Source organism: Protopterus annectens, chromosome 3.part1 (genome assembly GCF_019279795.1).
Source record: "Protopterus annectens isolate FY-2018-M chromosome 3.part1, PAN1.0, whole genome shotgun sequence".
Taxonomy (NCBI): domain Eukaryota; kingdom Metazoa; phylum Chordata; order Ceratodontiformes; family Protopteridae; genus Protopterus; species Protopterus annectens.
Window position 1 is genome coordinate 504,290,210 of NC_056732.1, and position 13,818 is coordinate 504,304,027.

Sequence of the window (13,818 nt, forward strand, 5' to 3'; positions counted from 1 at the left end):
AGGTGTAGGACTATGAAGTCCTTACATAGGAATAAGAACCCTGGGAGATGATGGTTGGGACCAGCAAGTGAGTCAACCTTTAGTTCCTGAAGTACTAGTACTGTGTGTTTAGCTTTGATTGCTTTGAAATGGAAAGTGAGAATATAGGGGGAGTACTGAGGTTAGAGGGATAGAAGAAGTTATTAATAGAATCAAGGATGGAAAGTGTACTGAATTAGAGGCTGAAATCAGCTTCTTTGAGGTGAGATGAGGAGCATTTGTTTGGGTGAGTTGAGAAGGGATGACTAATGTTTTTTTCCATAATGTGACTTTTATGTTGCCTGATTACCTGTTCAACTAGATTTATTAGCTTAATATGGTGTTGCCTGGAGGTTGAGGATGGATTTTTTTCTAAGAATGCCAGGCATAGTCTCTGAGACTAAGGAGGCATTTGAGTTTGTAAGTGAGCGAGTTGTTTTTTTTTTGGGGGGGTTAGAGATGTGTTATATTAGAAAAGAGTGGGTCCTGGGGGTTGTGTGAGGAGTATCCAGCAGTGGTTAGGGTAAGTGGAAGAGAGAATGGGAGAAGAGCTGAATGAGGATGTTGGATTGGAATTTGTTCTGGAATAATATGAGGGAGAGAGGGATTCTGTTTATGTGGTGAGAGATATTGAAGTTGCTTGGACAATGGTCACTAGAAGAAGGTCGTGACCATTTAAGTGAGTCTGAAGTCATTAAGGATTTCCAAGATACTGTTCTGATTAGGAACAAGAAGGCTAACATTTAAGTCCCCCAATAGGATGAAGTTATTGAGGATTTTTATTGAGGAGGGAATTTCAAGCAGAAGGGTTTTGAATCTGGCTAAGAGGCAGGATGTGGAAGGCATGTAACAGCAAGATGAATAGCAAAGTAGTTAGGGGATGGCGCACTGGGAAGGAGCCAGTTAGTAAGAGAGTCTGAGGTAATTCACTTTGAGCTGAGTTGAACATTTAAATTAGATTTAATCAACATTACTGTTCCACCACCAGGTCTAGAACCAAGTCTCCCTTCAAAGGAAAGAAGTGGGGGGTGGAAGGATCAGTGGGTTTGAACCAAGATGCTGTTGTAGCTATGATGTCAGAGTGGTGGAGGGAGGCTGTTTAGTTGACCTGTTTTATTCTTGATACTATGGGCTTTAGTTAAGATAGAAGATGAAAGCTATGAGATGGGGTTAGATTCGATGTTACTGCTTAGGAGCAGAATGAATGTTGTAAGGGTAAACCTATAGAGGGATCTGGGTTGTTTAAGGGAGTGCTTTGTAATGGATGTGTTGGCAATATAAGCAGGTGCAAGCGGATGTGACATGCAATGAAAAGTGTGTAAATAAGGGAGGGGATAGGGTTGGAGTATGTGCATATTTGGGTATATGACTAGGGGAGTTGAATATAAATTTTTGAGATAAGAGAAATAACGATTTTTAAGAAATGTATGAGAGGGGTATTTTCACTCAATAGTGGAGGAAAGCCCATTGCTGTGGGTGGAAGAGGAAGACAAGAGCAATCTTTTTAAAATCTACTAAACCAAAAGTATTTATGAACTTGTTTAATTGCATAGTACTACAAATAGAGTATGGAGATCTGGTTGCCAAGGGAAAGACTACAAAAATTTGAACAGCAGAGTTTATGTAATGTAAGGCATCCATCTGAGTCACCGCTTGAAGTAGGTATACACTGCTGCAATGCTTCATACACTAAAACTTATATTTTCCTTTAATAGGGGAATCAAATTAATGCCTCCTACCAATAAAATGTTTGGCTCAGGATGGAGGGTTTACTGTTAATGGAACCATCTTGCATGTACTCATTAATCCCCTCTTTTCTTCAACCAGCTGGTTTAGGGTTTTCATTCAGCCCTGTACTGTGTACTGTAAGAGTAGGGGCATGCAGTCTCACTTCAACAAAGCTGACACCCGTTTTGCTCACTAAAAGCAATGTCTTTTGGCTTTTCCCAATTAGAAGTCGCAACAGCAGATCAGAGGTCTGCAGATTGATTTGCAGTGGTGTTTTTACAGTGTCGAGCTGCCAGCTCAGCACCCAACCTTCACTGAAGGCACAGACACATGCACATGCACCTACCTGCATGTCTTTAAAATTCACTTGACCACAGGGCAGACATGCAGATGCCATTCAGAAGGCACTCCAGCCGAGAATTGTACCAGAGAACCTCTTGCTGTGAGGTGACAATGCTAACCACTGCACCGCCATTGCTGATACCCCTTTTGCTTACTGAGCAATATTTAAAAAGTTGTGTCTTTCTTAGAGAAGTCGGCCTCTTATCAAGGTACTATAAAATCAAACCACTGTCCTGATGTAGTAGCTAGACATTTCTTCGTATGGCTGGCAAGGATTGAGGTGCAAACCTGTGGCACCAATTTATAAGATCATCTTTTGAACCAATGGGTGGGTCTTACTAATATTCTAGAACACCAGACTGCAGCCTTTAGTGAGGTATGCTTGTCACCACACTCTACTGCCTTTTACAAAATCATTACAATATACTCTAATGCCACACTGTGGATTTAGGCGACTAAGGAGATTGCTCACGTTGTGCATGTTCCTGTAACTCCTAGAAAGACTTAATATGCATTGTCAAAGCAGACATTTTATGGTTTGAGTCTTTTGACATAAAAAATGTGAAAAATAGTTTTGACTGTTTGGGGTCTGAATCCAGATAACGGAGATACCACCACAGAGAAAATAAATCCTTGTTATTGTCTCTTTGTGTGTGAAGTATTCAACAGTTCCAAAAAATAATCAATCAATCAATCAAATAAAAAATAAACCAAAAAGAGGATAAAATATTTTCAGGCAACAAGCCACATTATCTCTTCCTGCTCTGCCACACTTAGGCTTCCAGTTGCAATGTAATTATTTATTGACCAGACAAGGACTGTTGTAACCCTTTTAGATGCCTCTGACTGACTGCTCATTATTTCCATTTGCATAAACTTATGTCGTTTAATCCTGTTCAGATATCATTTTTAACACAACTTGTGTACCAAAATGGCTCTGCTTTTATTCCCCAAATTATTCCCCAAACTTCCTGTAAATTGTCTAGGGACTATTTAGTGCTACTTCCATTCTTACACAACTAAGAGAGAAACAACACTTAAAACAATATTAACATTTAAAATAAGTCAGCTGATTTATTTTGTGCCCAGAATTGTTTCAGTTTTCATTAGCTGTGAAAGGGAAGGCATCACTAAGTGATCAACTGTTGTGAAAAAATAGTTGAACTTCAGTGGTTTGCAGTAGACCGTAATGTGTGAATGTCACCAATGCAGACAAAATTAGAGACTTTCCATTTCTGAATAAATTTAGGCACTAGAGTTCAGAGAGGAGATATGTGCTCACCAAGAAACAGGTTACATGACAGACAATAAGCCATTTGAGCAACAGGAATAGTTGTACAACTCCAGTCCAGTTATCAGCACTCGAAGAGGCAGATAGTCATGCTATTCAGGAATAGCTTATATAGTACACAAGACATTGTATAACATACTCCTTTTTATTAAAGGTCACCTCTTGCAAGTAATTTGCATGGAAAATTATGGCAAGGAACCAGTGGCAAAAAGGAATATTGTACACCAACATTTATGTAATGGGATGAGTAAGCATTGTACTGTCTGATGTAGAAGAAACATTTCTCTGCTGTGTATCAGACAAGGGGTTCAGCTGCAGAATAGGACAGTACCATCCAGGGCAACAGCTTTACAAACCCAGTTTTGCCACAACTGATATTGCGTGAATTTCCTTAGCTCTCTTTGTTCCTACAGTTCAACCTGTGAGTTGCATAATGCTAAATTAAATGTTCAGATGCATTTTGATTTTCAGGATTTGAATTATTCTTTTATTTATCTTGATCTGCATTTATAACATATCTTTCTCCACACCTTTTATGGCTTCTAATAAGTACATTTTCATTTATGTAGCAGTATGGGTAAGACCTGTTTAATATGTATTATGCAAAGCCTAGGACCTTATATGTTTGTTTGAACCATTACACTGAAAAAAAAACAATGTGTTTTTAGAAACTAGACTCTGACATGCTGGTGGCTATTGTTTAACACTGGAAAGGCTGTACTTCTACTAAACTGATCATGAGAGAATTATGTCCAAAGCAGTGACTGCAGATTAAATGTCACTGGGACTTAGTAGCTCTATAGCTTGTGTACTTCGATCTCATATTACTGAGGAAGATACTGGGGAGTGGCCACTAACATCTAGCCGCACCTCTCAACTACTCAGTGCAAGAATTCTTGAAAAAAGCCAAAAATAATAGGGGACAATAGTCAAACCAAGGGCAGGTTTTAAATACAAAGTTCCTAGAATAAAAAGGTTTTGTATTATGTATTTTCTGAAGAATATAAAGTTTGAAACTCAAATCTCTGTCACTATTTAGTGACATCAGTCCTCAGTGTTTTGCCAGAAAACTACAAGTTTATGAGGAACAGACCAAAATATGAGGCAAAATATGGATATTCTGCAAAATTCTGGTTAGTTAAGAAGTATGTCTCTGACATTCTTCAGAAGATGTATAATTGAAGATACCACAGAGAAGCTAGGTAAGTTAAGGGAGATCCGGTGAGCACAAACCCATTGATGCCCAAGTGTTAAAAATCACCTCCCCAAACCATAGTCCAAATGTGTGGCATAAATAGGTGAAGCTCTGACTACCACTCTGGTGGTAGTAGCTCAGGGGCTGGAAGAGCAGTGTGGGGGGGGGGGGTGGAATTAGCAGTTGATGCTGATGCTAGTTTATTCCTTCTGGGGGGAGGGAATGAGGGTATTGGTCACCTGAGTGCCAGCGATTAAGCAAGCTGAGGCATGTGAGGCATTTAAATGGCTAGCATCAAGGACTTTGGCTTAGGTCTCCCAAACAAGGGACATACGCCCTCATCATATGGGGTAGTAGCACATACTTACATGAGGAGGGATTAGGAGCCCTTGTGGTGATATAGGTAGGCATGTCAGCTACCAGGGGAGAGGTAGGTGCCTAAGTAATAACAGCCTCATTACAGGGATGTCAGGAAGGGTGCAGAGAACCTGCATGACTGTCTGCATGATGGCCTGTGTGTTCAGCTGTTGCTCTCACACAGGAGATTCCCTAGTTCCAGGGTAATAAATTGGATCTAGACCAAGGAGTCTTGGTGGTCAACAAGAATAAAACTGAAACTGACATAGAAAAAAATGACCTCCTTATGGCAACCGACCACACTAATAAAATATAATCTTTTCAGGGTTGTAAGCTCTGCTGTGTTTCCACTGTGGGGAAAATCTATCCCATGTCCTCTTGTTTAAATGCACTATTTCACAGTCACACAAATGCATGTAAAAGAGAAATACTCTGCAAGGGTGAGCAACTATACAACTTGCAGTTTCAAAATCAGGTTAACTAATTGGAAGTACAATGGAGGAGTGATAGTATCAGTGAAACTAAATCAAGGAGATGATCGTTAATCAGTTATACATCAAACATATGTGGCCAGTTAGAGGCTTATGTATTTCCACTTCTTATATCTGCATTGGTGTGTTCATCTTTCTTTACTAGTAGCACCAGATACTGCGATGTCCAACAGTTAATTCCACCTATCTGCCCTGTCTTATCTACAAATACTTGTATTCACCCCATAGTTTTATTTAAACAGATCATTCAAATTCTGCACTCCTGCTCCTCTCAGCCTGTCATCATAATAACCACTGGGTAAAACAAAAGGATGAATTCCAAGTTAAGAACAGTTTATCTGAAATGGGATTCTATTTCTATCGCCTGATACATAGTTATAATCAAATGAGAAATTTATTCTTGTATAGTGATCAAGAAACTTCATAAAGAGCAGTAGCAGAGCTGCATCTCCATACGTCTCTTTAAAATAGTCAGTACTTCAAAAATATGCTCACTGGTTATGGAGAGCAGCTGCCAAGACATTAGCTTGTGACTTTCTTTTTCCACATACAGGGTGCACCATGGATTTAGTTGTTAACAATCATGTATAGAGAACATTACATCTGAAGTCCCCATAAGTTCTCCCACCAGCAGCTATGAGTAACTAAGATCAGAATGTGAAGGCAATTCACTTGCATTATTTGACTACGTATATTTTTATTTTTTTGGAAAAGTGGAAATGTTGTGTAATGAGACACATATCACAGAGTCAATCAGAAAACACATTGTACTTGGATGCACATACAATTTGCAGAGTTTTTTGTTTTAGGCCATGATTTATGCACGGCATTACTAACATTGATGCCAGTGAGACATTTATTCCTTCCAGATAAATGCAATAACATTCTGAGAATGCTTTATTAAACTGATGGTCTTGAATTTCAAGCAACAGACATTCTTTACTAAATTCCTGTACCTGTTTCATAGCACAGATATTTTATGTTATATGTCATGTATTCATTTGTTTTACATCTGCAATGTAAAATCTACAAAAGTTCATTTTACAAGCATAAATTATGTGATCTTCCCGAGTTGTTATAGGCCTCATTTACTTTTGCCAGTTTTCCATATCCCTTGTTTGATGTGCATAATGCTATATTATAGTGAGTCATTCATAACTTGATACAGGTTTGTTTGTGAGACATACTGTATGTAATGAGTGCTGACTTATTTTAAAATATCAATCCACAACCAAAACATGCTGGGCATAAATGTGCTTTACACAGAATTGCTACCCTGGTTGTCAGTAAAAGATTCATCTAATTTCTACATTCATTGGTAATGAACTGCTTTTCAGATTTTAGCAGTATAAAGCTAAAATGCATTGGTTTAAGAACAGGAGTCAGACTGCATACATGTGAATTTATCTATACTATGCAGAGGAGTACCTCTGTGTCCTTTATGACATTTCCACATTTTTCAGATTAATGGTTTCTCTTCCACAGACAGTGTAATGTCCCTGTTAACAGTGGGAGATCATTTTCAGACTCCCATTAAAGGAAAAGAAAATAATTCTTCAGTCATTTTTGCCACATTATGCTTTTGTTTGCCAAGTCTGGATTATAAAGGAACTCACAACAAAAACATGAAATCTCTTTCCCAATATGCTTGTCAAAATGAAGTGTAACATAGACCATACACACAGCTAAAACTTTAATGATTACAAGAAACAGTCATTGGCTCAATGGATGTGTTCCTTGTGTATGGCTAAATTTGTATTAATCGAATTTAAAAGATTTTACTAGCTGAATGTGAAATGTGTGACCTTCCAAGTTGCCAAGGATGCAGAAAAAAGTATGTGTTCAGTGAGGACTCTTCTTTTAACCTTATAATTAATTTTCTCTATAAAACAGTTGTGTGCGTGTGTGTGTGTGTGTGTGTGTGTGTGTGGGTGGGTGTGTGTGTGTGTGTGTGCTTGTGTGAGCTATTAAATTTAAGAGCCATCATGAGCAAAATATTCACTGGAAAATTCGTATAAGGAAAGGTACATAAACTAGGATACTTAAAAAAAGTTTGAGTGTTTGTTGAAGATACAGTTAAGTCAGTATTTGTCACACTACACTGACAAAGCTGAATTAGTAGAGATTTTAGGATGAAGGCTGGTTTTCTTTGGTTGTGTATATTATGTACTAATTTTATGTTTGAGAAAAGTTAGTAATATGTTTACAGAAGGATAACTATTACCCTGAAACCCAAGGGAAGTAACTTTAATACAGGCAGCTAACAAACATTTACCATGTATTCAAGCAAAGGTTATCTTCCCCTACACCTCTTAACCACTTAGTGAAAGAAATCTGGACAATCCTAAAATAATGGGGACAAAGGCCCCAAAATAGGGGCAAGTATTAAACATTGCTCTTATAAACTTAGAAATTGCAAGACTAGCAGTATTTGTGTTAGCATACATTTTCTGAAGGATATGAAGTCTGAAACTCAAAATGCGTGCCATTACTTAATGACTTCAATTCTCAGTTATTTGCCAAAAAAAACCCACAAATCTTATGAGGAGCAGACCAAAAGTATAAGGCAAAAATATGGACATTCTGTGGAAATCTGGACAGTTGAAAGGTATGAGTGAGAAGTTGCAAACTAATGGGATAAGAGAAGATATTGTGTCAACTGAATTACATTTTCTGGTGCATGATGTAGAAGTCAGGAATTTGGAGTAAGTACCTAGTTGTCATCCTTACTGTGACAAAATAGGGAAAAACTCATTATAGAATGCAGAGGATTTCGGATCAATGCATTTTATTGGGTTAGGTTTCATTTGCACCACATTCTGCAATAAGGATAAAAATATTCTAACCAAGAAAAAAAAAAAAAAACGAAACAGGAAAGAATCTGAAGTTATTGCTTTTAACAAATGCAAAGATGCATTAGAGAAACAATGCATTATTAGTTTCTGCATTCTAAGGGAGTGTGTGCAGTACTCCACCTAGTCACTGAAGGATAGAAATGTAGCTAGCTAATCTGCTGCCTGGTGCTCTCATCTGATATGGTGTCCCCCTCCTCTAAGATGAGGTGCAAAGAAAACTCCTCTGCCATGGAGCGCCAATTGCTTCACTTCTAATAAAAAATGATCTAATTTCCTTTTTAAATTGCACTAAACTGCATGCTTCTGCTGCTATAGTTGAGCTAAATTACTATAGTGCTAAGCACTTCAATTCTGATCACAAATGCAACACCAGCATTTAAATGACTGATCAGCACTTTGTGCCTGGGTCAGCTGTCCCCTCAGCCTCAGCCTAGCTACAGTACTGGTGAATGACGAACAATATTTTAGCAAAGAATGGTACATAAAATCAATGAGAAGCTGCCAAGACTGAGGAAATATTCATATTATTATTTCTACACATCCATGCACAAGAAACTCATCTCTATAAACAGTAAAATTTGAGAGTGGATTGGAAAATTCCTATGTTCATAAGTTTATAGGTAAGTGCTAGGCTAGCTGCCCTTGTGGGCCATTTTAAGCCTATTCAATTTTCCTTTTGGTGCTTGAATAAACTGTTCCAATTTGGTCTTAGATTATCCTTAACCACCACTGTCAATAATTATATATTAAACAGAGTCAGAATTATATAACTGGGATCATACCATAGATAATTTGAGGGGGCCCATGCTGGGATAAAGCATTTAGGAGCTGTTTCTCTCCACTAATAGTACAGGGGGCAGACCTAGGGTAAACTTTCTGTTTCTCATCCACAGATTGAGGTTACCCTTGTATATTGACAGGGATGAACTTTCTTTTACTTAGGTGGAGAGTCTGTTCAAGAGCAGTGGTGTCCTCTGTGAGATATACCTGCCCCTCCAAACTGTTCTGCTGATGTTTCAGCGGAGGTTTAGATCCCTATACCAAGTCTTTCTGATGCCATTTAACCTTCTTATGTGCAGTAAATCTATCAGAAGATACATTTTATGCTGGACACTTTCACCTCTTAGCACCCTGTAGGATACCAAGAATAGTGACAGAGCTTTGAGTTAGTCTATGTAGGACACGTTGTTCAGGTCTTGTATCCTTTTAGTTAGGTATCTTTGTGGGCATTCCAGCTGTTACATGTATCTGGACTGATACATACCAAAAGGGGCATTATACTCAATGACTGGCTGAGTAAAGGGGGACAGTAACACCCCTAAATCTAGACACAATCCATTTGTTTATCAACTGTGCAACAGAGAAAGACTTTATTATGCTGATGGACACATGTTGGTCAAAAGTCAGGTCTCTGTCTATTTAAGTTCCCAAATACCAAACAACTGAGTTGATTCTTAGGAAAGTATCATCAATGTGGTAGGCCCCCAGGGTGGAAGACCTCTTACAGAATACGATAATGGATTTTTTGGTATTCAGTTTCAGTCCATGATTTTGGCACCAGTTCTTTATTTGGGACAAATCTTCCACAGGATGGCTAAGTTACTTGGGGATTAATTCAATGACTTCTTCTAGCTTGCAGTCATCTGCAAACTTAGTCATGCAAAGCCCTTTGGTATTGACTTTTACTCCAGAGAAGTAGATGCCAAACAGGAGAGGCCCCAGCACAGAACCTGGGTGGACTCTACAGTGACCAGTCTCTTTGTGGAGGTAACTTCCCTTATTTTGATTTCCTGCACCATATCTGTGAGTCAGTAAGCAATCCAATGGATGACATAGGGGTTTTATTGCTAGTTTATTTAGCTTTTGTACAATGCCTGAGTGAGGGATTGTGTCAAAAGCTTTGGCCAGGTTGAGTTTATGTGCTGTGTACCATTTTACTGTCAGCCATTATTTTGTGACTTTTTTAAAAAAAGTCCACCAAGTTAAGTAAGCATTACCTGATGAATTCAAACTGAACTGGGTCCACTCTTTGGGGGTTCCCTATGTCCTTCTTGATTTGTTCCATGATAAATCTTCCCATTGCTTTGTACATGAGGCTGATTATATTTATGGGTCTGTAACTGCCTGGTCTGTGGAAGCTCCTTCCAGTTGTAGGGGAATGACTGTAGCTGTTATCCATTTGCTTGGCACAAAACCTGCATGGAGACTGAAGTTGAACAGTGTTGCTAGAGGGATGGCTAAATCATGCTTCATGCAATTTAATATACATCTGGGGATATTGTCAAGACCCATCATTGCAGTATTTTTAGATTTTGAGCTCTTTTAGTAGGACTTGGTCTTGTATGATAGCTGGAGGTGAGCATGTTTCAGGTATATCTTTAGGGACAGATGATGGGGAGAGGGTCTAAAATTAGAGCTGAATTTTTTGGACAGTAGATTTGCTATACCTTTAGTCTTAGTGGAGGTAACATAATTTACAATCTGCTCAGCACATTGCTGCATTGTGCGTTTGAGATTACAAACACAATTAAAAAAGGCCTTGTGATTGTTTTTTGCCTCGGTTAACTATTTTAACCTCAAACTTGGCTTTGTGGGGTTTTATTAAGCTTCTAAGTTGTTTATTTCAGTACAGAGGGCTCTATCATTCTGAGAATTACTCTTCTGACTTGAAGTCAAAATTCTCTACCTTTTATTGTAAAAGTTGTTGATGTTATAGTTTTACCATGTGGCCAGCGCTTGTTCTTACAGGGTGCAGCTGCATCTATGACTCTGTTTACATGCTGGTATAGTGTGGTGGTGTGCATTTCCACATAGTCAGTGGAGTTAACTGGATACTGTGGGGATTTGAAGCTTGCCAGTGTATCACTTAAATTTCTAAAGTATATTGGGTAGATGGGATCTCTGGTTTCAGTTGTATTTTCAAAAATACAGCATTATTACCAGACCTAAAAAGTAACAATGATACATAAGGGATGGTGCAGGCTGACCCTGTATTAATAAGGGCAAGATCCAAGATGTTGTTTACCCCTACTGGGCACACTTCCCAGTTGTTCTAGGGAATTTGTATTGACAATGCCCAGGAATCTCTGTGCTTGTGGACTAATGGTAGTATAGGTTTTCCAGTTTGGAGTTGGATAGTTTAGATCACCTTGGAAAATGCTATTGGGTTTAATACTGAGTACTTCTAGTTCTGGTAGATAGGCGTTGTGGCTTTCGTAGGTCACAGAAGGAGTTCTATAGCTAGCAAATATGTGGCACTGGACCTTTCTGATGGTTATTTGGACATGTAGAAGCTTTAGTGCATCATGGTTCTTTACCAGCCATAATGGAAGTGTCTTCTGGATGAAGAAAATAAATTTCAAATAATAAATTGCTGTGAAATAATTACAATAGAATGCTGTTTTTTATTTATTAATGCTATGATGTTAAATGAAATCCACTATCATAACTGCAGCACATTCATGATTTTCATTTCTCTCAAACAGACCCATCTCTGTCTCATACACAGCCACATTTAACATCTGTTTATATTCCAACACATGGAACTTTGCTTGGTCTCACTCGAGCAGTCCGAGTTGGTTCAGATTGGAAGGACATCAAGCAGTTCCTTGGGGTACCATATGCAAACTCTCCAGCAGGGATGAAAAGATTCACTGAACCACAGCAGGTTAACTGGACAGGACTTTGGAATGCTACCTTCAGTCGGTAAGAATTCATTTTTTTATTTTATTCATTGATATACATATCACCTCATCTATCACACATAAGGCTAGAGATCTGACTTAATGAGCTGTGTTATGCAAAAATGATAGTACTAATAATAAAGAAGAATCTCTGGTTTCCTCATAAGAGATTATTTCATGTAGTTGTTGGGTAATTATGTATTTATTTATCTGTCTGGTAACCAAGTAAGTTAATTAATTCATTTGGTCAGTTTTCATTTCCAGCCTGAGTCAAAAGACATAATGTATATCTGTTTAACATCAGAACTCATGGAATAAATACAACTTTATAGGTTAAACATAGTTTTATAGCCATTTAAAATGCAGAATCCAGGTTTAATAAATCTACCATTTGACCCATCCATTCATATAACAACCTTTTAAAGTTTGTCAGTGAAGCAGCTTGTCATTCATATGCAGAGGTAATTTATTCCATAAGTGTGTCATACAAACTGATAAATATCTTAATCTTCAAGTAGGCCTACATTTACCAATCCTAAATGTGTAATTGCCTCCTTTAAACATTTATTTATTTTATATATTTATTTAATTTTGTTTACGTGTCCATTTCCGATCAAATATGACACTTGTGGGTTAGCCCAGGTTACATACATAACAACAATAGCATATGATTAAAAGAATAACTAAATTATGTAAAATAGTGTCATAATGTAACATAGATGTAAAAATACGCATATTTACAAGTCGATTTAAAAAGAAGTAGGATAAGGTGTGTACTGTGTTTAATATAGTTGCTGCAGGTGAAGCATATTATTCATGACGGAATTAAAATTGTCCCAGGAATACTGATAAATAATCATGATTTATTGTAAGGAGTATGTACTCCACACCACAGCAGTGTAAAGACAGTGTTAAAAAATGATTTATTCTGGTACGGCTAGGGCTTAAGGAATGAATCAAATCTGGGGGAACTTGTTTGCTGCTGTTAAAGCACTTGGGAAACAATTCTAAAACTTGCACCTAAGAACAGCAGATGCTTTTCCACTAGAATCCAACTTTACTTAGGCTGTGTCTGTGTTAAAGCTTCACCAATAGAAATCTTGCAAAGTGTGAATTATTGTAGTGAGAGTTTGAACAGACATATAAGGCAATTATACAAATAAATATATTTAAATATTAATGGCTTTTGGTCCATTTCTGCTCTTTTCTTGACAGATAGCCATCCTAATCATTCAAGGTCAGTGCACTGGTACTTTTCATTTTAGTGCCAGTACAGTACCTGTTATAAACTCAATCACATGAAAATGCCAGGAAACAAGGCCAGAGGAGGGTGCACAATACTTATTAAATCTCACATCGACCACAACTGCAGCATCATCACTAAATGAAGACCATGGGCTTAACTGGCTGCTTATGGACTCCCAAAGAAAACTACCTTACATTTGCAGCTGTGTACTTCCCCACCACCTGCTCTCACAGACATCCTTCTATGTCATCATACAAACACTTTTTCTCATGTCCAAAATACAAAGCACATTATCCTTCTAAGTGGTTTAAACACAAACTTTCCTGGGAAAGCAAGTAATGACATTGATAGCTTGCTCTATGACTCTGTCTTTTACCCTGGTAATCAAATAACTAACTAGATCTAACCTTGAAAGCCAACAACCACAATGTAGTAAATACTTTAATTTTCAATAATCCTAGTCATATAATTTCTGCTATAGTTCACCTCACAGATATCAGTGACTGCTGTCCAATCCCCTTTTCCTACACGCTAAAGGCCCTTATAGCACCAACCATCCCATATCTTGTATGTAGTAATACCACAGTCAGTCCACAGTATATTGGACTTGCA

The 13,818-nt window shown here is 37.9% G+C and overlaps 1 protein-coding gene across 1 annotated transcript in view; it reads left to right on the plus strand.

Moving 5' to 3' along the window:
- The window catches only part of TG (thyroglobulin), a 2,464,750-nt gene that overhangs the window by 1,376,293 nt on the left and 1,074,639 nt on the right, over window positions 1-13,818 (plus strand). The window contains exon 39 of the mRNA XM_044066937.1: window positions 11,763-11,982. Within this exon, the coding sequence (XP_043922872.1) occupies window positions 11,763-11,982 (220 nt within the window). The remainder of the gene's footprint in view (window positions 1-11,762; window positions 11,983-13,818) is intronic.